This window comes from Hippocampus zosterae, chromosome 2, assembly GCF_025434085.1.
Source record: "Hippocampus zosterae strain Florida chromosome 2, ASM2543408v3, whole genome shotgun sequence".
NCBI classification, from domain to species: Eukaryota; Metazoa; Chordata; class Actinopteri; order Syngnathiformes; family Syngnathidae; genus Hippocampus; species Hippocampus zosterae.
The window spans coordinates 26892821-26919832 of NC_067452.1; the positions used below are offsets into that span (position 1 = coordinate 26892821).

The 27012-nt window shown below is 41.5% G+C and overlaps 3 protein-coding genes across 10 annotated transcripts in view; 2 read left to right on the plus strand and 1 right to left on the minus strand.

The window, feature by feature from the left end:
* The first annotated feature begins 218 nt into the window (after window positions 1-218).
* On the plus strand, window positions 219-10208 carry ap4b1 (adaptor related protein complex 4 subunit beta 1). Of its 2 annotated transcripts, XM_052058268.1 has the most exons (14): window positions 219-298; window positions 462-590; window positions 1050-1274; window positions 1372-1502; window positions 1753-1900; window positions 2613-2898; window positions 3606-3704; window positions 3942-4053; window positions 4428-4511; window positions 4630-4733; window positions 6314-6521; window positions 6597-6905; window positions 8511-8654; window positions 9496-10208. In XM_052058268.1, exons 2-14 carry the CDS (start codon window positions 478-480, stop codon window positions 9999-10001), a joined length of 2469 nt encoding a protein of 822 aa, XP_051914228.1. In that variant the 5' UTR covers window positions 219-298; window positions 462-477; the 3' UTR covers window positions 10002-10208. The 2 variants fall into 2 exon arrangements, with proteins under 2 accessions (XP_051914228.1, XP_051914227.1); XM_052058267.1 differs by lacking the exon at window positions 219-298 and having other exon boundaries at window positions 305-590.
* A 1272-nt stretch (window positions 10209-11480) lies between these two features.
* Window positions 11481-27012, plus strand: part of LOC127596123 (alpha-1,3-mannosyl-glycoprotein 4-beta-N-acetylglucosaminyltransferase C-like) — a 36132-nt gene continuing 20600 nt past the window's right edge. Inside the window, exons 1-5 of one of the 5 annotated variants that reach the window (XR_007961398.1) lie at window positions 11481-11659; window positions 15663-15772; window positions 15869-16019; window positions 16922-17176; window positions 20407-22073. Coding sequence is in view for 4 of the 5 variants with exons in the window: in XM_052058281.1 (XP_051914241.1) it covers window positions 11653-11659; window positions 15663-15772; window positions 15869-16019; window positions 16922-17176; window positions 20407-21317 (1434 nt within the window). In the remaining variant the exon portion in view is untranslated. Of the gene's footprint in view, window positions 11660-13162; window positions 13316-13452; window positions 13767-15662; window positions 15773-15868; window positions 16020-16921; window positions 17177-20406; window positions 23239-27012 lie in introns of those variants that run through there. The other 4 variants (XM_052058281.1, XM_052058282.1, XM_052058283.1 and 1 more) reach the window with 4 other exon arrangements.
* On the minus strand, window positions 22023-26203 carry cfap126 (cilia and flagella associated protein 126). Of its 3 annotated transcripts, XM_052058318.1 has the most exons (5): window positions 26057-26203; window positions 25918-25980; window positions 25271-25345; window positions 24996-25196; window positions 22023-23033 (listed from the first exon to the last, which is right to left on the minus strand). In XM_052058318.1, the coding sequence occupies exons 1-5, from the start codon at window positions 26081-26083 to the stop codon at window positions 22734-22736; spliced, it is 666 nt and encodes a 221-aa protein (XP_051914278.1). In that variant the 5' UTR covers window positions 26084-26203; the 3' UTR covers window positions 22023-22733. The 3 variants fall into 3 exon arrangements, with proteins under 3 accessions (XP_051914278.1, XP_051914279.1, XP_051914280.1); XM_052058319.1 differs by lacking the exon at window positions 25918-25980; XM_052058320.1 differs by lacking the exon at window positions 26057-26203 and having other exon boundaries at window positions 25877-25974.

Genomic DNA, 27012 nt, shown 5'->3' on the forward strand with positions numbered 1-27012 from the left:
GATAGTGGGACAGTTGAAATTCTCCCGGAACTGGACTTTTTTTTCAATAACAGCGATAATTTCATATCGTTCTTTCAATCCGCAGCATTGACAACCATGTAGTATTTATTTTGAAAGTATGCGATTAACCCCAGGAAAGCAACAGCATCTCAACGTCTCGGGTTTGCTACAATAAATTTCTCTCTGAATCTTTCCACCACCAGGGGGTTTCACGCACATCAACAGAAACACAGAAGAAGAAACACGGAAGCCCATTTCAATGCGAAAACAAACATTCAAGCCGGTTCAAGTGTGCAAGGTGAGGGTTTCTGAGTTAAAAACTGCACGTGTGTCTAATTTGTTGCGAATAATTTTAAGATTTAATTTGGGTTGCATGGACACTCGTTGGTATGTATGTGCTGTGTGTTTGAAATGTAGGTCTCACGCATTAACAACATGATTTGTGATCACGTACATAACAGGTTTTCTGCGTCCACCATGCCATATTTGGGAAGTGAGGACACGGTGAGAGACCTGAGGAAAGCTTTGGCCAACCCCCATGTCCAGTCTGACCAGCTGCGTTATAGGAACGTCATTCTTAAAGTCATCAGGTTGGAGGAGTGCACACGCACAGTTTTAACTTCTCGTGGAAAGACTCTTAAATTCCAGATGGGTCTTTTCCCATCGGATGGATGCTATTGGATAATGACAGAAAGGTCAATAATTACAGTGTCCAAAGCCCGTCCAACTACCTTCATTGACATTGTGTCAGTACTTTAAAAATGACAAAGGACAAAAATGCTATTAGGCTATTGATGTTGGCAACTACTAAACTGGTGTAAAGAGACCAGCAGCAGAACTGTTCCACCACTAAAACAAGTTGTTTTTAAGTCTTTGCAACAATGATAATATGATCCATGTGCAAGCACTTGAAATACTGTATCAGAATGCTTTAAATGAAGGTTGTAATAGTAATGCTATGAAAGCCTTCAACAGGTTTAAGTCCATACCTAAATGCTATTTCTCAATCACCAAAAAAGTAAGGTACCCTTCCCCTCCTGCGTCTCCAGGCTGATGTCGCAGGGTTTGGATGTCTCCAGCCTGTTCAGTGAGATGGTTAAAGCATGTGCCACAGTAGACATTGTCCAGAAGAAGCTGGTCTATGTCTTCTTGTGCTCCTACGCCTCTTTGAATCCAGAGCTGTCTCTGCTGGTCATCAACACATTGAGGAAGGACTGTCAGGATTCAAACCCGATGGTTCGCAGCCTGGCTCTCAGGAACATGACCAACCTGAGGTGACCGGCATACTCTTGAGTCCATCCAACCCTCCTTCTGGATGTGGTGTTCATGTAAACCTCTGACTTGTAACATAACTTTGGGTTGGTGTTCCAGGTTGCCCGGTTTGATGGAGTATGTGGAACAGCCTCTCACAGCAGGACTGAGGGACAGAGCAGCTTGTGTGCGACGGGTTGCTGTGTTGGGCTGGGCCAAACTGCACAATCTCCAGCCGAATTCTGAAATAGGTGAGGTGGTTGGATAAAAATGTCGAAATTGGTTACTACTGAAAGCAGAATCATATAAAATGTTATGGATAAAATATAACCGCCGTGAGACTAAGTGTATAAGTATATCATGTCCAATTGAGATGTTTTTCCGCTTCAAGGTACGACTGTATGTGTATCCGTTATCTCGACAGTAGAGCAAAAATGCAATTTGCCTGTGCTTGAAAATGAACGCTCTTCTAAGAAACGCTTATGTTGATAATTTGGACAGATGCTGTGGTGGTGAATGAGTTGTACAGTCTTCTCAGGGACACTGATCCTGTAGTGATGGTGAACTGCCTTCGAGCTTTGGAGGAGATACTGAAAGAGGAAGGAGGGGTTGCTATCAACAAACCCATTGCTCATCACCTCCTCAACAGGTTGGCAAATATTTATATATATATAAATATAACCTGTGTTACATCATCGGTGAACGTTCTGAAGCATGGAAAGTTAAGAGTGGTTTTCTATTATCATTTTAATCTGGAATTTTCACAGCTTTATATTTTGTGTTGTGTCTTTGACATGCCATAGAGAAGCAGACCACACACAGTGAAAGATATAATGAAGAGCGGAGACAATATAATAATACGGTGGACGGTCTTTTTTTATTGAACAGCCTGGTTACCCGTATCTGTGTAGTACAGATATGTATGTTTTGTTTCTGCCTTGCTTTATCTCTCTTTTCAAGTGTCATCTGATAGGATCTCAGATAATGCATTGATAATGTTGTGGTTGTCATATGGCTTATCTGCTTGCTGAATTAATTCCAATTCGGTGCATCTGGATTTGCTGGTCATCATCGGAGGCTACCTTCTTCTAGGGGAACCGTTAGAATCATTTTGCATCACATCTTCACTCTGTCAGGAAACATTTAAATTGCTGATGTGAACAGCCGCAATGTGTGTGTCTACAATTGTAATTAGCACAGCCACCTTATCTATATCTATATTTATATTGCACTTAATTGAACGGTGTACATCGAAACAGTAACATTCATTTTATGAACGCGAATACTTTGTTTTTCTTGACTTGACTGTAATTTTCCCACATATGAGACAAATAAAGGATATCTTATCTTATCTTACATAGGCTGAAGGATTGTGACGTGTGGGGTCAGAGCGAGGTGCTTAAGTTCCTCCAGCGCTACCAACCTCAGTCTGAGGATGAGCTCTTTGATATCCTCTCCATGCTGGACAGCTCCTTGGTCAGTCCCCATCCCACCGTCATGGCATCCACTCTTAGCCTCTTCCTCAGCCTGTGCTGGGCCTTGCCCGCAGTCAACCTGGCTGCCCTGGAACGAGTACGGGTTCCCCTGCTTGCCGCGTGTGGGAGTGCCTCCAGAGAAATCAGGTTCACTGTGCTCTGCCACATCCAGGTATTTGGACAATACAAATATGCTCTTGAATACAATTTGCTAAACAATGAAGTTGTTGTCACTAATACAGTACTAGAAATCTTAGCAGCTAAATGCAATTATTTGCCCTGTTGTAAACACAGAAATGATGATTTCCAAAGATAATAGCACTGTGGTTGGGTTTTATTATTATATTTGAACCTTGTGCTGGTATTGGTGGTATATTAGCATATTAGCAGTATGATGGCAAATGATATGCTTAATACTGACTCCACATTTTTAAAAGGTGTGGACCTGGAACTTGCACATGGAGACAGCATTTATTTAATTTCATCTTCGTCTGTCACGGTTAACCTGCCTATTTTTTCCATCTGCTGCATCAAACTGTTTTTATTTTTTTGACTCAACAAAACAGTGATAGATTCGACTAATAAGTTCTTGTTTCATTCAAGCCAATTTTCACCTGGTTAGTTCTAACTTAGAAAAAACCCATCACCAGTGTTTATTTGCATAACATCCAATGGATCACCCGCATACTATAATTATTCCCCAGATTAATGCACAACCACAAAATGAATTATTGAAGCTCATTTTCTTGACTGCACACACATCTTAACCATCTGTTCTACTTATTTGTTGTGGCTGTGCATGGTAAATGAAGATGTAACGCATGTTTTTGGAAGAACAAAATTTGATCATCTCTGATACATGTTATGCTCCCCATCCAGTTGCTGTTGCGGTCTGTCCCTGGCCTGATGGGGGCACACTACAAACGTTTCTTCTGTGGCTATGCTGAACCAGCCTATATCAAGCAAAGGAAGATGCAGGTAGGTCTGTCTCTCTGGATTTCTCCATCTGGAAATATCTTTATCAACAAATGTCTATGCGAATGTCTATCTGTGTGAATATCTACACAAAATAAAGAATAATAAAGATGATTCTGACTCTGAATATATGTGCACGGTGAGACACAAACAGCTCTTAGCAGGTTCAGATTGTGCATTTAGGTACAAGTTTATTGCATTCCTGTCACAATAGGAATATGAGTACTGTTGTGTCTGCAGGTGCTGGTCGAACTGGTAAATGATGACAACGTCGCAATATTGCTGGATGAACTGAAAGACTACTGCACTGATGTCAATACAGACACTGCCCAAGCTGCAATATCAGCTGTCGGTAAACAGCCACTCACTTTGCATCACATTAAGGTGTGGATGTTGGTTGTTTACTTTGTCTTTGTTGCTGTAAAACGCCCATATTATCTCACCAAATGAAACAAAGCGATCCTTAATCATCAGTTACCAATGCAAGTACTGTATATTTGCAGAGGTCACGGATTTTCTTGAGTCCTTCAGATTTTTTTGTGGTATGTTACATGACAGCTCAACGTGGTCTGGCATGAAAAATGTGTTTTTGGACTGACCTTATTGGAGCCTCATTGTTTTGTTCAACAACAACAGTATCATAAACAATAGTAGGATCCCCCGGTGGGATACACAGTGGCCGTCCTTGTGCCTGCATTTGTAGCTAACATATGGAGTCACTTGCAGGTCGTATCGGGCGGAGCTACAGCGACAGATGTCTTGTGATTCTCATTGGACTGCTCGGCCTTAAACAAGAGAACATCACTTCTGGTAATAATAATATGTATGCGTACTTTACACCGATATGTTGAAAAGATTTTTGTCAGACTTGTATTGTGCAGTTGACTCATTTTGCACGCCATCTCCGCTCCCTTTCCCTATTTGACAGCTGTGGTGCAGACAATGAGGGATCTAGTCTGGGTGTGTCCTCAGTGCAGTGAAACTGTGTGCTCTGCTCTGGAAGGGTGTGAGGAGATACTGCAGGACAGCCAGGTAAGGCTTTCAGGCAAAATCTCCGTTTCAAATGTTTACCCCCGCTACCTGAGCCCAATGACAAAATCTACGACAGACGTTTGATCCAAGAATGGACCAATACATTTCCTCTTACAATTCGAATTAGAATCCTCACGCTATCAGCCACAAATACAAGGCTTCAAACAGGATGTTCTCAGAGGGGACCAAGGTTAAACTCTCTTCAGCAGGTTGTTGATAGTCACAGAAAGGCATAGATGTGGACATCCATGGAAAATTATCGGTAGATGGGTCTGTAAACGTTATACAATGGTGACCCCAGTGCACTATTTTTATTTTTATTAGGGGGGGCAACGAGGGTTGCCACCTTTCAGATCTGGAAATAAGGAACACTCCTCACGGAGTCGCAGAAAAACTATGCGGGTCAAAGAAATTTGAGGGTTTGGCTCCCCAAAACCCTGAAATGCATCGAATCATGTTTATATGTATATAAATTATATATATATATATATATATATATACACACACACACACACATATATATATTGTGTATATATATGTATATGTGACAAAACAAAATGCTCTAATTTATTTGACATTTTTTTAACGTGTCATATTAGCCTCTTGGCCCTGGGGTCACTTGGTGGTCAGTAAGGAAGGAGAAGTTTAGAAAGTATTTAGACATGCTTAAATTTGAAAGTGCTTTATTAGAAATGAACATCTTTATTTTTTGATCGACTGAAATAGCCTGAACCCTAGCATATAGACCTGGCCTACTGTATTGTGCGCATATAAAGTGCAGTAAATTATACAAAGCCTGTCTGGGGGGGCACTTTTACTGAAAGAAGACAATACTTAAATGGTGTATAAACTGCTGTAAGTGAAACAAATGTTGACACCTTTAAGAGGAAGGAAAAAAAAAAGACTTGTAAACCTGTGTGTATACATTTTCAGGCCAAGTAGACCAAACTAAAAAAAAAAAAACAACAACAACAACAAACAAAATACTTGCAAAACAATCCTTTTCCTCAACCCCTTCATGTACCTGTACCTCTTGTTACTTCTTGCAGCACCAAGTAGTTATTTGTGTGTCACAGCAGTGCTGTGAAACTACTCAAAGTGTGCAGTTATCCCGTTACTTGGCAACGATCATGACAGGCAGCGCAAAGGGACTGGGCTGCCTGCATGCTGGCAGGCAGACAGAGGATTTGACACAGAGCAGTGGGGAATGCACCAGACGAAGGCTTCACTCGTGGATCCGCAGGAGGATCCTGCGTACCTCCCGCCCATATTGTTGCTGTCTTTAAAATTTTGTCTTTTATGTTGTTCATTATTGTTAAATTCGGTGTTGACATTTGTGTGTGAGACAGACGCACGGTTAGGAAAATGCGGAACATATTGAACCAATACAGGACACATTTAAATAAAGGACAATTCCAAATTTTACTGGATGTATACAGGAGGCAACCTGAGGGACAACCAACAACGTTTTTCATGGAAAATGCTTACACACACACACGCACGCATGAATAAAGGGTTTCATTGATTTTGCATAAAAAGATAAATAAGAAACACTATTTTGCTTATTCTCCTCCTGCCAGGGCAAGCAGGCATTGCTCTGGTTGTTGGGAACATATGGTGAGCGAGTCTCCAGCGCCCCCTACACGTTGGAGGTGTTCATTGACAAAGTGAGGTGTGAGACATCTTCGTCAGTCAAGATGGAGCTACTGACCGCCACCTTGAGGCTGTTTTTGTGCCGTCCCGCTGAAACTCAGGAAATGCTCGGAAGGCTGCTGCATTATGCCATAGGTATTGTGTGCAAGTGCAACAGAAGGGAAAATCAGATTTCACAGTTCTAGACATTTTAAAATCTCTGTTTTACAGATGAAGAGACAGACATGTGTATACGTGATCAGGCACTGCTCTATTACCGCCTTTTGCAATGTGGGGTTGACGAGACTCGCAAGGTGGTCCAGGGTCGGAGGTCAGACCCCTCCCTTGGTGTTCTTATTGGCCGTCCCGCAGAGCCTGTAAGGCACTGGGCTCGTGTCTTCAACACACTGAAGCCACTCTGGCAGAGCTTCTCAGAGACTGAATCAGTCAGAGGCAGAAGCTGTCAAGATGCAGCATTTGAGCCCAACTCTGACCTCTCAGACGCCCTTACCTCATGTCAGCTTGAAAGTGTTCAGACAGGTGAGTTGAGGATGAAAAACGCTGGCATTTATTTTGTTGTGTACGGTACTTGAGTCTAAGGTGAGCCCCTTTTAAAATGAAGAAATGTTGTTGCCGTGAGATTAAATGCACACACTCTTTTTCGGGGTATTCAGACATACAGTAATTTCCCCCCTCCAAAGCAGGGGTTGAATTTGTGAAAATGCAAACTGAGATTACTTATCCAGTTACTCCGTGCTTGAGTCGTTTTTTTCACTGAATACTTGAGTAACTTTGGAAAGCTATACATTTACCGGTACTTGAATCATTATTCTACAGTAACAGTACTTTTACTCGAGTACAGTTGATCTCTGATCATCCTTTTCTACGAAGTGGAAAACCAGACAAACTTTTGGGTGCAAAAGTCTTAGGACGAATCACCATCATGTGTGACGTCAGAAGAGATGCCAGTACATTTTTTGGGAGGACCCCCCCCCCCCAAAAAAAACACTATAATTGCTGATCATGTTGTGCAGACTCTGATAAATGGATCCATTTTAGTTCTGTATGTGGTGCTTTGAAGAGGAAGTTTGGACACCCGCAAATCCAGAGGATTAACTCTGTTATGTTTTAATTTGGACTCTTTCTACTTGTTTATGCCACAACAAAGTGGGATTAGCAAGAGTGATGATGACAATAAAAACGCAACGTATTTTGTCATCGTTGTCGTGTGGCAACAAACGTGGTATGCATGGCTCAGTCCTGGCAGCTCAATCTAACTTTCCCATATTTCATGGAAACGAGTATCTTGAATATTTATAAGCATGTTTTAGATCCCCCCCCCCCACACGGTACGATTGATGTGCTACAGCAATAAGTCAACATCAATGTTCAAAGAATGATTGCCTTGTTTCGTCTCCAATGTAAAGAACCGCTCACGCTGTAATCCGTAGCCACTTCCACATCATGAGTTATTGGAGTTAGTGGCAAATACGGTATTTTCAAATTAAAAGGTATTTTATGACAGGTTATAAGAACGTCAACATGTCTCTGACAAAACTGTCTCTCCTTCAGCAATCCCTTCTCCGCTCTTTTGATGATCATTAAAGGTGGAATCATTTTTATTTTAGTTTCAATATATAGTCATTGGGCGGTAGAGTCCTGTGGTTTGTACGTCGGCTTCACAGTGCAGAGGTACTGGGTTCGATTCCAGTTCCGGCGTCCCTGTGTGGAGTTTGCCTGTTCTCTCCGGGCTTGCGAGGGTTTTCTCCGGGTGCTGCGGTTTTCTCCCACATTTCAATAAAAAATGCATGGCAGGCTGATTGGACGCTCTAAATTGTCCATTGGTGTGAGTGTGGGCGTGGATGGTTGTTCGTCTCTGTGTGCCCTGTGATTGGCTGGCAACTGATTCAGGGTGTCCCCCGCCTACTGCCTGAAGACGGCTGGGATAGGCTCCAGCACCCCCCGCGACCCTAGTGAGGATCAAGTGGTTCGGAAAATGGATGGATGGATATGTAGTCATTATCTTCTTGTTATGCTTGTATGATAGTTAAAAATGTGAATGTATGATGGTTTTACAGTATGAGCCTGACAGTTCCAATGGTCCATGGATGGATCTTAATGTGTCTTCTCATGTGTCTCCTTCAGAGAGTGCCGACGAGCGCACACCATCGCCTGCAGGCGCCCTGTCGACCAGCACCATTGTCCCTCTCAGCTTGCTTCCAACTTTAACTCCAGGAGAGTTTGAGAATCTGTGGCTGCGAGGCAACATGCAGTCAAACACAGTCCGGGGTTTGTCCTCTCCTTAAAAAAATAAAATAAAACTAACGCTGTGGTGAAATCTATTATCAATCAAGGTCTTCGTGTCACATGAGCCATCCTTTTGTATTGCCCCTTGATTCCTCTATCAATCTTTTATGAAAGGTGCTTGTGTTTCATGGCCTGTTACTCTGCTTTGCAAGGGAGTGCCCAGTCGAAAGATTAGATCTGGGTCTGGATAGAATGTACTGTTAGTGTATAATCTTATCTATTGAATGAGATAGCACCCACCAAACACCTCGTTTTATTCGTACCGTTGCATTTCACACAGTACATACAATTTGTTCTGTTTTTGTTGCATGTTGTTACAATCAGTAACACACAAGACCTTATGAAAATAATGTATGAAACAATATAAAGTGATGAGGACGAATGTGTCTCGATATGATCTACCCATTGTACTGTATTTTCTCTGGTTTCCAAGCTTTTTTTTTACAGTTCTTGAATTCAATTCAGCAGGTTCACTTTATATCGTGACTATACCACATGCTATGATCCCGGAACAGTTAAATATAATTTAAAAGTTATCTTACAACATTACCCTTAAGACTAAATGGCTTCCAGAAGAAAAAAAAAGGAAGTGGGCATGTACATGGGTCAAAGACTCTAACTTTTATTAACAACTCAGATTTTCCTATTTAGACAGAGGTTTGATGAGATCTTTGAGATGAAATCTTTTGACATTTCTGAAAAAAACTGTTCTCTTACAAGGAGCTTAACTGCCAAATTCACAACAGGTGTTTTGTATGGTTTAACCTCTGTGTTTTTTTTGTTGTTGTTGTATAAAGGATTCTAATCCTTTTTCTTTTCCTAGGTGCTGAGCAAGCTGTGGAGGAAGAGGATGTTTTTTGTCTGACAACACATGTCCAGTGTGGTAATGTCACCCAGTCTTCGCCACAAAGCTTTCAGGCTGCAATGCAGCTGGTCAACATCCAGATACTAGCCTTTACACCATCAGACACACTCCCCTGGAGGGTCTACCTGTACACACACACTCAAGCCCCTCCTCGCACAACACTCATACTAGGAGAGTTACTTTATACCGGGAAACCAAATGAAGAGGGAGGTGCACAGGATGGCACCAGAGATGACGAGAATGCGGAGAAAACAATGGTGGGGAGACAAACGGGGAAAAAGGTAAATAATGAAGAGGAAGATGCATCAGGAATTAGGAACAGCGGTGAGTTGGCAAAGGACAATGGACAAATAGCAGAAGTAAAAGTGACTCTAAAGCAGCAACCGAGAAATGGCAAAGCTCTGAGGGGTTTCCTCTCTGTACTCATCACTGTACTGCATACGCTGTCTTCAGAGAGGGAATGACTGTGCATCACTCAAAGGCAACGCAGTGGATGAGAGGTTGACGCTACACCAAGGTTGTGAGTGTGTTTTATGAGTGAATTTTGCATGTTCTTGCTGTGCTTGTGCGGGTTCTCTCCAGGTGTCGTATCTTAATGCAAAAACATTTACTGTACAAAAGGTTCACTGAAAACTTACAGGTAAAGCCGTAGGTAGTTCTCTGTCCTGTGATTGACTGTTGATCATGTTTGTGGTGTGCCCCACCATACGCTGCAGTGCAGGAGGTAGCACGTGGAAAAATCAGCAGGCAGAGGTAAATCCAAGTGTAAGCCAAGAATGAGAGCAAGTAAAACCAAAATGTGGAAGGTGCGGCAAACCTAAACACAACAGGAAAAATACCCAGCCTTAAAATCAACATGCAACAAATGTCATGTGGGTCACTGGGAGTCAAGATGCCACTCTAAATCAGTCAGAGAAGTGACAGAAAATGTTTCAAGGGTACCATATCTCCCGGGGGCAGTCACGAAATCCGGCAAAAATGATGAACAGTGGACTGTACAGTTCGTGTTAGGGGAAACACCGATCAGATTCAAAATCGACACGGGTGCTGACACAAACATAATGTGTGAAGAGACGTTCAGTAGTTTGACCCCCCAAGAAGAAATTAGAGCATCCTAATGTCACGCGATGCAGCCCTGGTGGTCAGTTGGACTGTCTGGGGAAGTTTCGAGCCACCGCAAAGTACAAAGATAACCTCTACTCCTTCCCAGTGTACGTCATCCGTGGCCAGAATGCTTACAATCTGCTGAGCAGAGACACAGCTACAACAATGGGCTTGGTGACGCACAGTGAAGAAGTTCACGACGCAGTCGGGGAGCATGGAACTCTGAAAACAGAATTACCGTAGTTAAGATCCTGTTGAAAGAGAATGCTCAACCATACGCAGTGCATAAGGCACGGAGGGTACCCCTGCGCCTCATGAAAAAAAGTGAAGGAGGAAATCCAGTGCATGGAGGAGAACGGCATAATAAAACCAGTGACAGCCTACGGATTGGTGTGCGCCTATGGTGCCCATTCCGAGGAAAAATGGAAATCAGTTGCGCCAAAGACAAATTAGCTTCATCCAAACAAAAACTGTTTTAGATGTCCAAAGCATCTTCTCCAATGACATGCAAAAGAATGTGAGCCTTCAGTTTTTCATCATCACCTCCTGCTCCACTTGCTGCTTAAGTATTTGCTTAAAACAGTTCCAGTTATCAGCAAGATTACCAGTCAGTTGCATGGAAGTAGGTGGACTTAACTCATCCATGACAGCACAATGGGGGAAAAGTCAGCTTTCTGTTGTTGGTTGTCCTCCACGTTGGGCTCAGAATTCTCTTTTACTTGTTTAATCTGTCCCGCGTCCTTCGTTTCACTTCGCAGTTCATAGCCATCGCATGCAGTCGCTAACTCCGCTAGCATGTAGCTTCACCAATCACGAGGTCACTCACAAGGCCGGGGGCTCCAAATCCTCTGTCGCTCGTGCTTTTGTGGCAAACCTTTCCACTCCGAGGCTGCTCAAGGCCACTTCTGACACCATGTGTTGTCTCTCTAATCACACAATGAAGGAGACGAGGCGTGTTAGATAGAACTCGTGGACTCTTTACTTCAAGCGTGTACTCTCAACTACTGTGGCATGTTGGGTAATGAAGTTCTTATGTTATTTTACTCATAACATCACACTAACGATAACGATCGTTACCGTGAAATCCTCATGGCCTGTCGTAGTATTTTTTTTTTACTGAGAAATTTCCTTGCGTCCCAAAAACGCACATTATTTGGAACTGTGCGTTCCGCGGGAAAATTATGCGTCTAGGACGCAGGACGCAGAGGTAAAGAGATGGCTGAATGTATATTGTGTACTACAGTATTGCACAATATAGCCTCTTCAAATGCACTAGTCCTGATAACTAGTAGTTATGTGTCGTTCGCGAACGAGCCGGCTCATAGAGCCGGCTCTTTGAAGTGAACGATGGGAGCCGGCTACTCATTGGGAGCCGGAAAGGGAGGGTTACACACACACGCTGCAGTATAGAGAAGGGGGGGGGGGGGGCTAGAGAAGAGACACACAGCAGCACACTGAGCAGCACGAGATGAGAGAGGTGAGAAAATGGATAGGAAACGCAGTGAAATATGTATTCATTTCAATTTAATTGATAGTTCAAAGGCAGCGTGTAGACTGTGCAAGGTTAAAATATCCCATAGATCAGGCTCCACAAATAACCTACACAGACAAATCAGAAAAGTCCACCCATCAGTACAATTTGAAGAGAAAAGACAAGCAAGGGAACCAGCTATTAATGAAGGTGCTAGTGTGTCTGCGACTGTTGCTGCTGCTGCAATGTCACAATTGCCTAGATGTACAACCCAGAGCTCTATGAGCCACTTTATGCAAAAAGCTATAAAACCAGCAAAACAGAACACAATTGACGAGGAACTGTAAATTTCCCCAGTGTGGGACAAATAAAGGATATCTTATATCATATAAAATGATTGCAATGGATTTTCAGCCTTTTTGTGTTGGCTGTGTGTTGTAGCAATATCTGTCCCCTCAGAGAGAATCTTCTACAAAACAGGGCAAATATTAACAGAGAGGAGAAACAGGATCAACCCCTCAAAGCTGAGGCACTTGGTTTTTCTTCATGCCAATCTTCGCTAAAGACAAGCTAAAACCTTTAGCTGGATGCTGTTTTTTCTTTTTGTTTTACAAATTTTAATTTATAATTTGTTGTGTGGTATTCAATGCTTACTTATGTTGTTTTACTGTAAATAGTTAAAAGCTTATAAAAATACACATTCAGAGATTAGAACTTTTTGACGACCCTGTTTTGAGATGGGTCTTTGTACTTTGTTTTTATTTTTGTAGCACTCCATGTTGTACTCCATGTTGAGTATGTTCAGAAGAATATAAATAAAGCCATATAAATAATAAATATTTGATATAATGTATATTTTTGCATTAGTAATTCATTTTACACATAATATTACGTTATTTTTGGTATTACATTTATTTAAGCAACAAAAAAACTGAGGAGCCATTTGGGAGCCGAAAGAGCCGGCTCTTTTTAGGGAGCCGAGCCAAAAGAGCCGGTTCTCTAAAAGGAGCCGGAATTCCCATCACTAATAACTACGGTACATAAATAAGAGAACAGCGTGGAAAGTTAACGTTATTTACAGGGGGTTGTCCCACGGTGGTGTCGAGATGGTGTCGGTGGTTCCAAATGTGTGCTTTCCACTGCCGTGAGGATGTCTTCCGCTCGTTTTCACTGACGGTCAAGGACTCGAGAGCAGGACGCGAGGTTATAACACAGATGAGTGTGAACTTTTTGGACATTGTTTTTCTTTCTTTCCCTTTTTCCATACGCCCCTTCTTTTTGTTCGTGGCCACTGCTTGTATTTATCAATTTCTTTCTGTCTTTCTCAATACTGTACTGTATTGTGTTCTTAGTAATTTCCCAATGCAATGTAGTGGAACCTGTCTTTCTCAATACTGTACTGTATTGTGTTCTTAAACTTCTGGTGACGCATGTTGCAGTTTGAATTGCATTCGCCTGTTTGAAAGTTCGTCACCTGTTACTCTTCTTGAGATGTATTTTTTTAAACTTTTCTTGAAATCGAGGAACCTAATCTCGTTATGACTCTCTAGCTTTATGCACGACTAAACTAGCGATTTACACAACAACGTCCAGCTAAATTTGGCATCTGTTGAAATAAGCGCTTTGCCAAGCTCTCAACGAACCTCTCTGAAAGGTAATGCAAAGGCTAATAAATGTGCATAAGTGTCTATTGACCCGTTACTTGTTATTCCTATCATTGTATTGGCTGCTACTTGTCAATTTGTTTGTAGGATAATTTAAGGAAAAAAATGTCAGTGATATGCTTGGAGAGCTATAGTTGGACTTTGAGAGGGGTTGTGGACTGTGGCCCTATCTGGAGCTCATAATAGGATTCCTGAACATTATTATATATTCCATCGTTTCACAACTTTTATGGAGTCAAAACACCCGTTTTACATTCGAAAAATCCCAGGAAATATGAATACTGAAATGATGAGCTTGTCTCTATTTAGATGCTAGCAGGTGGTTAATAGTTCCGACATTTTTTTTTAACCGGTCATCTAAATCGAACCGCTTTTTATTGTTCTGCCCGCCACAATACGCCACAGGAAAACAAAAATATATTTTCTTAAAATTTTCGACCAAATGAAGAGTAACCGAATGAATTTACCATCCACTTTTTAAAAGTGCTACATAAATGTTAGTAACCCAGTCTACAGCTAAAGATAAAACTCTGTGACCTCACACTACATGCGTATTTTCATATTGCTCCCAGGATGGTGTATCTATTCGCAGTGGTTTGGCAACATCAATTCTAGTTAAACTACGCATTAATGCATCATAAGTGGTTAAAACCCCTTCTTTCTATTCCAGGGGTGTCAAACTCATTTCACATTGTGGGCCACATACGGCCTCAGTAGATGTCAAGTGGGCCGGACCATTAAAATTATACCATGCTCTGCTATAATTAACCAAAATATGTCTTTCCTTTGTTATGGTCTAAGGAAGCTCAAGAACATTAGGAAAATGTGGAAATTTAATGAACATATCCTTTACAAAACATTTCATGAAGCACCTTAGATTTCCTTAGACAAATGTGCACTTTTATCATTCACAGAGATGCATTGCAACTGATCCCAATGATTGTACAAAGGCACAAAACTTTAACAAGTCATTTGTATTGAAAAATATAGTAATGCACTTTGAGATTAAACAAGATTTACAAAGAAAGGAAATTTTCAACCATTTACACATGTGCATACAAACTCTAAATTTAATCCCTGCCTACACCTTACAAACTAAGGATAGTGCTATTAAATGTGTAAAGAATAAAGTATTCACATGTCCTTGATAGCGTCTGCTGGGTTGGGTATGTCTCAATGAGATATGAAGCGGCTGTTGTCTTCTTCTCTGATCAAAACAATGGTGTGTTCTACTCTGATCAAAACAGTGTAACACCTTATTAAAAATACTAATTCCGTGTCTTTTATGCATTTTTTTCACTTTTAAATTATCCCACGGGCCTGATGGAACCTCCTTGGGTGCCGGTTCCAGCCAGTATGGTTGACGCCACTGCTCTATTCGTTTTCATATTACGTGACTCATTAATGTTCTTTCCCATTTCAAACTGTAAATTCTATTGAATCAGTAATTAGTCAAGATCAGTGATGGAGCATACATTTAACACCTGGGTCTTCATTGGTGACTTACCGCCTTAGTCAATGATATAATGCCATTCTTATGATGCTGCAACAATAGAAACTCAATACTACACTAATATGCAACATTTTTTTTTTTTTGGTCAAACAAAGTGAAATGATCGCAAGACAAAAGAGGCATACAGTACATACAAGCACAGATGTAACTGAAATCAGAAGAAATGATAGCAGTGATCAAATTAAAACTAAAGCTATTATGGAAATTTGAGAAAACGCACCTAGTTGAAATGTAAAGCAAAGCTTGATGAGAAATTTTGGGGGGGGGGGGGTATCCAGGATATAGCCTTCCTTGCCCACAGTCAGATCATTTATATTAGTTGTTGTGCTGACCAGGTTCCACATTTTGTCAATGCATGCGTTTATGTTTCTAGATCCACCACAGGAAATGCGACGTTATTCAAAAAAGAAATGTGCCGTGTTGCTGTTGCTGCTCGTTGCGGGGGTCTTCTACTTGGTTTACCATTCACAGTCATTTAACAGTGTGAGCACACACACTCATACACATTAAAGATGAACCAATTAGATGGCAAAATATGATGAATGTTGATGAGAATTGAATGGTGTTTCTCTTTTGCAGGACCTGAACAAATCAGAGGAGCCCGTGTCAATGAACTTAACATGGAAGGCACAAAGGATGTCCAGTATGGAGTCATGGGTGGAACAGGGAGACTACCTGCCTCTCAATGTGACCTATCAACTGCTTGCAGGAGTACCAGTCGCTCAGTCTAGTAAGTTTATTTTAGTGTTTTTGATACTGTTACAAGAGGATAGATCACAGAAGAACGGGCAGCATATTCTAGTGATGTGCAATATTAGATGAGCTACCACATACACTCACATTTACTCAACTCCAGTTTAAGGTGATGTAGAACTTACCTGAGGTATTTCTGTTTTGTTTCTTGTGTTGTGTGTGTGTGTGTGTGTGTGTGTGTGTGTGGGTGGGTGTGTTTGTGTGTTCCTTTTGGTGGGGGGTGGGGGGTATTTGTTTTCGGAGTGCAGGGGTCTGGATTATTAATATATAATATTAAGATAAGATAAGATAAGATATTCTTTATTCGTCCCACAATGGGGAAATTTACAGCCTCCAGCAGCAAGAATGTATGTAGAAAGAAGAAAGGAGACAGAGAAAAAAAAACAACAAACATCTTTCAATTAAATACAATATGAACACAAATGGATAAAAATTATTATTATTATGATTGTTATTTTTTATTCATTAGCCTGACAGCAGTCGGTAGGAACGAGCGTCGGTATCTCTCCTTCTTGCAGCGCGGGTGTAACAGTCTCTGGCTGAAGGAGCTACCAAGTGCTGTCAGGGCGGGCTGGAGGGGGTGGGAGGGACTGGCCATCATAGCTTTTAGCTTAGTTAGCATCCTTCTGTTGCCCACCTCCTCCAGAGTGTCAAGGGAGCAACCCAGGACAGAACTGGCCTTCCTGACCAGTCGCTCCAGTCTCTTTCTGTCCCGGGCCGAGATGCTGCCTGACCAGCAGACAATGCCATAATGGATGGCCGAGGCCACCACCGAGTTATAGAACGTCTTAAGGAGTGACCCCTGAACCCCAAAAGACCTCAGTTTCCTGAGTAGGAAGAGTCGGCTCTTAAAGAGGTTCACGCCTTTCTCCCCAACAGGATATCTATGTATTGGAATATCATCGGTGAAGAGGAAGAAGGACAGCTATCTGATCTCCACATTAGTGTCCCTCTTCTCCCAATCGTCTCCTGAAGAGCGCTCCTCCATGGTGGTTGTAGTGCTGCTTGCAGATTTTGACATCTACTGGCTGACGACCACGGTGACGAAGATAAAATCACAATTCTCTTCAGCGCTACAGCAAGGTCACCTGTTGGTCATTCACGTTCCTGAGGAATGCTATCCACCTACTGCAGGTCAAGCGCAAATATTATACACTAATTCATTGTCGAGGGGGTGCGCGCTAAGTGATGGGGAGGTGCTAGTAGCACTTATCTGGCTTTAGTAATTGAATGTAATTGTTTTGTATAAGCGCCTGTTGTCAAACAGATATCAGAGACAGTCAGTCTCTCTCTCTCTCTCTTTCTATCTGTCTCTCTCTCTATCTCTCTCTCAATATACAGGGTGGCCCACTTAAAAGTAGCCCGGATTTTTTTTTAAATTAAAATATTTTTTTAATTTTTTTCAAAACATGTATTTAATTACGTGAATGTTACAAGTGACCCAAGTCTTTCCAAAACCTGTTTTTATTGATTGATTATTGATTCAAAGAAAAATGGGCCCACTATCCGTGTTCCTGAAACTGCACACCAAACACCGATTTTCTGGTCATGTAGTGGTTTTTCGCGTGTCATGTGGGGATTCACAGAAGACCAGTACCGCGTATTCTGGGAATTTACGTATCCTGATAAGTGAAACCATGCTTCGTCCGACATAAAGTATAGCAGTGGGTCCAAAAGTCCGTCTGCAATGCTAGTCAGCAACCATGTACAGTAATTAATGCGTTTAGCTTTATCGGGCTGCTTTAGTTCCTGAACACATGAAATTCGGTATGGTTTCAGTTTCAGAGAATTCAGTACACGCTGACATGTCGTTCGTGATACACCAACTTGCTGGGATAGTCTCCGAGTTGACTTGTGAGGGCTATTTGTAATTCGCTGCTGAACATCACTGACAACTTCGGGCGTCCGGACTAATTTAGGTCTCTGCTTCTTCACGTTTGCGAGAGAGCCAGTGTCTCGCCATTTCTTAACCAGGCTCTGAACACAACGTTTAGCCGGTGGTTTTGTTTGTGGGTACTCGCGAGTGAAGGCCTCTTGTGTTTTCTTAATTGATCCGGTTCGCACATAGCCTTCCACAATCACTATTCTCTGCTGCAAGGAAAACACCATTTTCTTGAGGTACGGTACGCACCCGGAGAAGGTAGGAGCACTACTGTTCGTGTATAATCTAAAACAAACAAAAATTGGCTCAGCGCCAACGTGTATAACCGGAGCAGTTTTGGAACACTTCCAGCATCTCTTGTAACCTGTAAGTAATAAAAACAGGTTTTGGAAAGACTTGGGTCACTTGTAACATTCACGTAATTAAATACATGTTTTGAAAAAAATTAAAAAAATATTTTAATTTAAAAAAAAATCCGGGCTACTTTTAAGTGGGCCGGACTAATTTAGGTCTCTGCTTCTTCACGTTTGCGAGAGAGCCAGTGTCTCGCCATTTCTTAACCAGGCTCTGAACACAACGTTTAGCCGGTGGTTTTGTTTGTGGGTACTCGCGAGTGAAGGCCTCTTGTGTTTTCTTAATTGATCCGGTTCGCACATAGCCTTCCACAATCACTATTCTCTGCTGCAAGGAAAACACCATTTTCTTGAGGTATGGTACGCACCCGGAGAAGGTAGGAGCACTACTGTTCGTGTATAATCTAAAACAAACAAAAATTGGCTCAGCGCCAACGTGTATAACCGGAGCAGTTTTGGAACACTTCCAGCATCTCTTGTAACCTGTAAGTAATAAAAACAGGTTTTGGAAAGACTTGGGTCACTTGTAACATTCACGTAATTAAATACATGTTTTGAAAAAAATTAAAAAAATATTTTAATTTAAAAAAAAATCCGGGCTACTTTTAAGTGGGCCACCCTGTATATAGAATCCAGGCAGTGGCGGGCAGTGTATTTCAACCTTAGGCCTTCAGTGACGTCACATACACACAATATAGGCTCGTCAAACAGCACTTAATTTCAGGAGCATTTAAAACCATCAAGTACGCATTCACAATTAAGAGCAGGAAACTAAATTTATAGATATTGCCAAAAATAAAAAGATGATTTAAAAATATTAAATAAAATGCCACACAAATTACGCTGTGTGACCTTAAACAAGTCTGTCCAATAAATTGCGCAATGTCGCAGTTTCATATAAGACACCAACCAAACAATAACAAAACAAACTATTCTTTGAAAATAAAGTAAACAGATCATTTGCATTTTGAGAATCGGCTGTACAACCGCAAATAACTGAAAATGTTGAGCAGCTGAGATTGAACGAACTTTCATGCACGAAGTTGACTATAATGCGCCATTATAAATTGCAGGTGAGCACATTTATTTGATACATTTTTGTATCTGTTATTTTATTTTGTTACCATTAATTTAATACTAACGAAATAAAATGAGAAAAAGAAATGTAAAATAAAATTAATTTACTCACTAATGTAGTGCCTGTTCATTGAGCTGCAGATCTACTCGAGTGCCCCCAAACATTTTTAAACGCACCGTAGCTTGTAAGTGCCCAGCCGTGCTCTGATGTTTCCTTGCTGCCTTGGTAAAACAACTTAAATGGGTAAATCCAGTGTGGCTTTAAACACCAAATCCGTCCGTTGCAAGCAATTGGCATTCCCAGCAGTACAATTTGCAGCGTTTCTCAGAGGCTGTGAGCCACGGGTACCGTTCATAATTGCTCGTCTGAAAATGACGGACAAACCCTTTTCCGACCTCTTCGCACAATATACAGCTTTTCATGAAAGGCCCGTCTTGAAAATTGTGTGGAAAGTAGTTCTGCAACGTCATCTCCTTCGGCCATTTTGGGTTAAAACGCCGTGATAGCTCCAGCAGGCGCTAATCCAATCACCAAATGCGCACGGCCAGTCTCGACGTAAGCCCTTCTAGCTGGCCCTAGTACTCAGACGAGTCTGAGACTCGTGATCTGATTGGCTATTGCAAGCAGACTGTGCCTGTTCGCTTACAGCGCACAGGGGCGCGCTCTGTTTAATCTGAAGGCCCCGAGCAAGTTTAATTTACCTGGCAACACAAGCTAGCTGAAATATGATTGGTTACAAACTCTACCATAATAAATAAGTTATTTATCGAGTGGCTTTCAATGTTATTTAAAATAACATTGAAAGCCACTCGACTAAGTGGAAATAATATGACGTAAAGAATACAGAGAATAATTTTGTTTACATATTTATGAAAATAAAATAACATAAATTAAATTTGTTATTCTCTGAAAAGTAAATTTATGAAATTGACTTTTCTGAGAATGTTTAGGCCAGCAGAGAAGGCCTTTCTGGCCCTGGCGGAACGCCACTGAATCCAGGTCACCTGTGTTTAAATATTAAATAGTGTCTTTCTCTCTGACTCCCCTATAGGTCTAAAGCAGAACTACAATGATGCTCCAGAAAGAGTATCATTCCGCTCCAAGCAGAACCTGGATTATGCCTTTCTTGTGCACTACAGCGCAGGCCTCGGCAGATACTACCTTCAGCTAGAGGACGACGTCTCCTCTGCAAAGAACTTTCCCACTACCATAAAAAAGTATATTCAGGAGCAGGAAGCCAAGAAGACAACCTGGGCAATGCTAGAGTTCTCCAGCCTTGGCTACATTGGGAAACTCTACAAATCGGCTCATCTCCCTCTGCTGACACGTTTTCTCTTCCTCTTCTATCAAGAAATGCCTTGCGACTGGTTGATGTCTCACTTTCGACTGCTGCTGACTCAGAAGGAGCCTATCCTTTTCAAGCCTTCATTATTCCAGCACATAGGAACTTTCTCCTCATTCCAAGGGACTTATAACAATCTAAAAGACAAAGACTTTGAGGAGAGTGTTTACTCCAATCCTCCAGCTGAGGTTTTCTCTGACATGTCCACCTATAAGAAACACTTTCCCAAACTAGCCTGGGATGCCGGGGAAGGATTCTTCTGGGGCCTCCCCCCAGAGAAAGGCAACCATTTGACTGTGGTGTTCACAGACCCAAGAGTGGTGACAGAAATAACCGTAGAGACTGGGTCAGAGGGGAAAGATATCTTGGGCTCAGCACAGGTGGAGATAGGACACAGGGTGATCGCCATTGCAAAAAGGGAGAAAACCTGCAGGGATTTCCATGCATTGGGATCTCTGGACAACGGTTGGTTTGTGATGCAGCAGGTAGATAAAAACCATCGGTCCGCCTCTTCGTGTTTGAGGATACAAGTCACCGCTGGGCAGAAGGAGTGGGTCATCATTCGGAAAATTAGGATCTCAACAAAACCTAGCTCACTTTCACAGCAAGCACAAATGTGAATTGGTGTCAGGTTTAGTAGGGGTTTTAAAATCAAGGGGGTGAGGCACCGGAGCACTCCAAAGGGAGGAGCAGCAGCTCAGGAAAAATACATATCATTAGAGTAGCAAGGTGGGAGGAAGTAGAAATATTTGGGAAACCGAGCCAACGCTCCTCTATCTCTTCATGTAAAGGAGACGTCTACTAAATTGACGTCACATCATTGCCACAACACACAAATGTCCGCTCTATGCTTCACGTTTTAATTTAAAGTCAAACGGAATCTCAGCACTATTACTCAAAATAATGCAGATTCTTGGATGATTGTCCGTGGTCCCCTCTAGTCTCCCCGGCCTTTGCACATAAGATTTTTGGCTTCTGGTGACCAATAGGTCAGATGTGTACGGATGAGCGTTCATACTGCATACACATCACATACACATCCGATTTATATCCACACACACAATAAAACTTGACTTGATATGATATGAAAAAGGCTCAGAATGGATTTGGAAAAATCGAAATTACGCTTACATCTTACATAAAAAATCACATGCATGTCACATATGAGAAGGAAACTCTGAACTGAGCTGCAGTGAAAATAGCTGAAATGTCATATTTGAACAAAAAGACACAATCAAGATTTCTCTAATACAGTCTTTGTTCATCAAATGTCCATATGTGTTCAACCAATGTGCCTGGTTATCTTAGAAACACTATTAGCTATGAAAGATTCCAACCTCTCCTGTTGCACTCTCAAATCAAAGTACATAAACAGCGTTTGTCAACAACCTATTGAAGCGATATGCCAGAAGTAAATACAAATTATCTGGAGAATGTGTGTCTTAATTCATTCACTTGCAATTCCTAAATTAGCAGCTGTCGATTTGGAGGTGGTCAGGATGTGGTGACTCATGTGTTTCATGAGGTTTTATTGAGCTGAGTCACAAGTCATGGGTTGAGAGCCAATCTGTGTTCAGGGCATTGTTCTGTTTTTCCTCAAAATTCTTAAAATTGATTTCCATTGTGTGCTCCAACATGCAAGTATGTCAACACTGAGGGCTCTGCAGAATGAGCTTTCTTGAACCTGACCAATACTATGCCAGCGACATAGTCCTGCTTGTCTAATTTCTGCTGGGTGCGACAGGAAAATGTGCATTTCTTTACTTTTCTTTGGTTAAATTTTGGAAATACTGAAATAGGAGTTGCTACAAAAATTGCTAAACAAGCTCTCCTGTTACAACAACACTTTGACAACATTTGACTCCAGAATTTTCAAGGGCATTCTAAATGGACAGCTGTTCAGCTGAGAGACCAGAGAGGTATCACATTTAAATGACAGTTCTTAGAAATTTCTATTTTTACAGTAGTTTGATCTGGTGCATCAGTACAATCGTCCCAATTTAGAAAAGGGGCTAGTATGTATTTACTATTTTTTATTAGAGTGGGGCTGACATAGGTCCTGTATTGGGCCTTGCTTGGTGGCCTTGTCGTGTCGTGGGCAGCAAAGCTGACATTGCCCTTTGGCTCAGCGGCCAGCTTGTCACAGTCTTACTAGCATTGTGGCTGTCCCTGGCAGGCAGAGTGACAGATGAAACTTCATCTGTTTCCGTGTCCTGTCCCTGGTTGCCAGTTCTTTGGTGTGCAGAAATGGGACGACTCTGTGATGCTTGCTGTGCTTCAGCTGCTGATGGAGCCACGGAGGTTGAGACCGCACCATCCTGTTCTACACCCCTAGTCTGAAATTATTGTGAGAGGACAGATTTGAATATGTACTGATGTAGTAGGTCTAAATAAAGCAGTGAATTCAAATATCAGGGGGTAGATGACCACAAAGTGTGTCACTTGCCACCGACAGACATTGTAGGGGTATAGCGCCATTACTGTCCACGGGGAGAACCTTTTTGACAATAATCTCTTACAATAAAGCACATTTTATGATAACACTCAGTGACGCGCCTGTAATGTTATAATCGTTGCCTCTTCTGCTTATCCTGGAGATCCATCCATCCACTTTTTATACCTGTCATCCTCCAAGCACAACGGTCACTGGGCACACCCGAGACTGGTTTCATGTCAATTTGCAAACGAAAATTCAGGGGTGTCACAAGTCTTTCCCGGGGCCCATTTATGGCCAGTGGTATGAAATTAAAACAAAAAATATTTCAAAAGATACAAGACATCTTTTTTTGTAAATTATTGTTCAAAAGGTTAATTGGATATTTTCTCCAATTTAAAATTGTAAATAAATTCCACTGTTACAAGTTATCATGCTTTTTAAACATGTAAATGTTTTAAGTAACACAATTGTCAAATGTGTTATTTGCTTATTTTAGATATACTACTACAGTGGCATGGTGGGCAACTGATTAGCATGTCCGCCTCACAGTGCAGAGGTCATAGATTCGTTTACCACCCCGGCCTTCCTGTGTGGAATTTGCATGTTCTTCCCATGCCTGCGTGGGTTTTCTCTGGATACTCCGGTTTCCGTTCACATCGCAAAGACATCAGGGATGGCAATGGCTAGTGATGAAAAAAGCGGAAAGGAGCGTGGCTTGGACGGGGCGACCAATCACAACAAGTAAGACATGACACACGTCCAATCGCAGGGCTGTTTACAATCGGAAGATGGAAGGACTGATCGGGAGAGCTCGTGAAAACTCGACGATAAGGTACCTTGACCCCCCCTAACATTTTCTCAACGGATTTAGACGATTCACAAAAATGATCAATTTAAGAAATAAAACGGCGGATTTCCGCATATCCACAGAAAATTGCCATCCATGAAACATGCATGGTAGGTTGAGTGAATGCATTGTCCGTGGGTGAACTATTGCTTATTTGTGTGCGCCCTGCAATTGGCTGTTTAGTGTGTACCAAGCCTGCTGCCCAAAGACGGCCGATAGGCTCCAGCACGTCCGTGACCCACGTTAGTGTAAGTGGATCAGATAATGGTTGGATGAATGGAATTATTTGTAGGTCACTGATGATATAGTGGTACCATACAGTAAGTGTGAGTTTGTATGGTTGTCTATCCCTAATATGTATCCTGTGACTGAGTAGTTACCAATGCGGGTTGTAATTTGCCGAACACGTGACCATCGAGAGAATTAAGTGGTATAATAAATGTATGTAAGTGAGGATTTCTGCTGTTTAAAAGTGTTTAAGGCTCAACTGATTAAATCAATCACAAAGCAGTTTAAGAAATGTACAGTAGGACCAACATTAAACAGCTGTGGGGAAAAAGCTGTTACTTATCCTTCTGCTTACTTTCCTTAATTGTTTGAATTAGAGCTGAGAGCTCACTACTAGCCGTTCACAGCGACAGCCTTGTGCTCAGTATAATTTTATGTTTCTCTCTTTTCCCATTTCCACTTACGTGAGGAATGTGGCTCACTGCAGCTTGTATTTGCACATGCAAAAATTTAAAAAAAAACAGTCAGCATAGTACCTTATACGGGGAAATGCTAGAAAGTCTTGTGCTTTTCTTCTTTCAAAATGCCTTTTGCTTTTTGCTACGTCAAACTCAGATTGAAATGATGTCTGTCAAACTCAATGTTGTTTGATCTAAATTTTTGATCTCCTGTATGGACAGTAAAGGAATCATAAACTGTGTGTGCGTGCGTGCGTGTGTGTGTGTGTGTGTGTGTGCGCGTGCGTACACAAATGTAAGACAGCGGCTTCAACAAAGTAGGTCGAACCTGCTTGCTAGGTTCCTGCGCAGCATTGGTGTTTTTGCTCCCTCTTCGTGGCATAGATTTGCCTCTGGGTTGAGGGTCCAAGCCCCAGGCCTTGAGCCTTTCAAGACCCTCCACAGAGCGGCTAGTCGGGTTGACTCTTTGCACTGGTATACGAGCAGGTAGATCCCATGTCCCTTTAAAGTCAGGCCAAGCACTGCCTCTCTGGTGGATGGCACAATGGCATAGGAGGTCATGTTGATGCAGAACCCCTAGAACGCCGGCTTTTAAGGCTTTACCTTTGCCATTCCAGGTAGTAGATGACCTCTGTTATCTGCAATAAACATGGTGTGGCCCCTCCGTGCTTTGGATGCCTAAAGACACATGCACACATTTTACCAGAGGTGTCCAAAACTATAGCTAGGTGCCATTGCAATTTTTAGCAGATGTGGTGTTGGCTATTCAAATTAATATTTAGCGCAGGTCATACTACTTACTTTCTACACTGGGTGTAAAGGCAGGAAAATTTTATTTTCATCTCATTTATTAAGGTCAGAGCCACCAGAACGGTCTAATCATTTTCTTTTTTATTATTTAGTACTAGATTTTATGTTCAATTATGTACACTATACAGAAATTTCCTTCAGCTGCAACATTGTTTTTAACGTGTTCTATAAATAAAGTTGAGTGCATGCTTATACATATGTGCTTCTGTTGCATCTTAGCACAGGCCTAATAATAATGTGAGTTGCAGGGGCGAGAGCGAGCCCAAAATCTTGAAAAACTAAAGTTTATTATCAACATGGTCCCCGCATTCTTCGATGTTTCGGTATGCGGCCCTTCGGAGAAAAAAAGAAAAAGACACTCCTGTATTAGATGGTGACAATGCTACCTTTGGAACGTACTTCTGCCATCATAATAAAACTGCTGTTCTAACATTAGCGACCTTGTTAGATTGCTTCGCCTGGCACCAGTTCTGCAGTCTCTGAGGCCTGAAGGCATCGTCGTACTAATCATGGAAACAAAGGTTACAATATTTATGTGAGAAACACAAAGGTTCACCGTTTTAAAGCGTCGATATTTACCTGGTTTGCTGAGTAATTGGACGACATTTCTGTGACTGTTTACAAATGAGCATGTCGAACCAACTCGTTGCCAAGCAACGCAACCACGTGACATAATTCTGTCGAAAACTTGTGAGCGTTGACAGGTCTTGCCGCAGGAGAAGATTGCACAGTGTGGCGTTTGTTATAAATTAATTTATATTTACATATGAGTGAATTATATTTAATGGTAAATATTGAGCGTTATAAGTTGTTCTGCACCAACGTTACCATCGATTAGAGGCATAGGTGCATAGGTACGATAAGGAGTGCTGATTTGAACGTCGACATTACTGCCATATTGGATGTGGAAAAATAGAGCGATGATCAAAGGTCTTTCTCGTTCACGTGCTGTTTGGGGATGTGCCAACAGTTCTTGTTTTGGGTTTATGACTGAACAATGACATTTAGTTGTATTTGGCCATCATGGCATCATTTTGCGAATATAGTTTGCTGAATTTGTAGCCAATACTATGTAGTCCAATATGTGGATACGCCATCATGCTATATCCACAGATGAGCACAGTATGGTGAAACCAGCCTCCAAACGAATATACAGTACAGTAACTTTATGCCCGAACTACAGGTACTCTGTACAGGTACTCAGCCAACTTTTCTCATATGACGTTGTTTGCACAAAGATAATTCGTTGCTGGGAAAGCAGTGGGAAATATAATATAATATAATATAATATAATATAATATAATATAATATAATATAATATAATATAATATAATATAATATAATATAATATAATATAATATAATATAATAAAAACGATTAATCAAAACCAGTTTAATGTAAATGTAATTACATGACAATTCTAGATTTTAGCATTTATTGTTTTTGCGCTGCAAAGCATCCTGGAAAGTGTGCGGCTTCATTGTTCGCTTGCCCGGAGATTAAATATTAACCATTCATATTTTTATAAAATAGTA

Excerpts from the sequence above, each read along its gene's own strand:
- ap4b1 (XM_052058267.1), top strand. The coding sequence starts at position 436 with ATGATTTGTGATCACGTACATAACAGGTTTTCTGCGTCCACCATGCCA. Across the intron at positions 1,275-1,371 it reads AGGAACATGACCAACCTGAG|GTTGCCCGGTTTGATGGAGT; the intron begins GTGACCGGCATA and ends TTGGTGTTCCAG. Across the intron at positions 8,655-9,495 it reads GCAGTCAAACACAGTCCGGG|GTGCTGAGCAAGCTGTGGAG; the intron begins GTTTGTCCTCTC and ends TTCTTTTCCTAG.
- cfap126 (XM_052058318.1), bottom strand. The coding sequence starts at position 26,083 with ATGTCGTCCAATTACTCAGCAAACCAG. Across the intron at positions 25,346-25,917 it reads AGGCGAAGCAATCTAACAAG|GCATCCAAAGCACGGAGGGG; the intron begins GTCGCTAATGTT and ends ATGTGTCTTTAG. Across the intron at positions 23,034-24,995 it reads CGCAGGAACCTAGCAAGCAG|ACTAGGGGTGTAGAACAGGA; the intron begins GTTCGACCTACT and ends CAATAATTTCAG.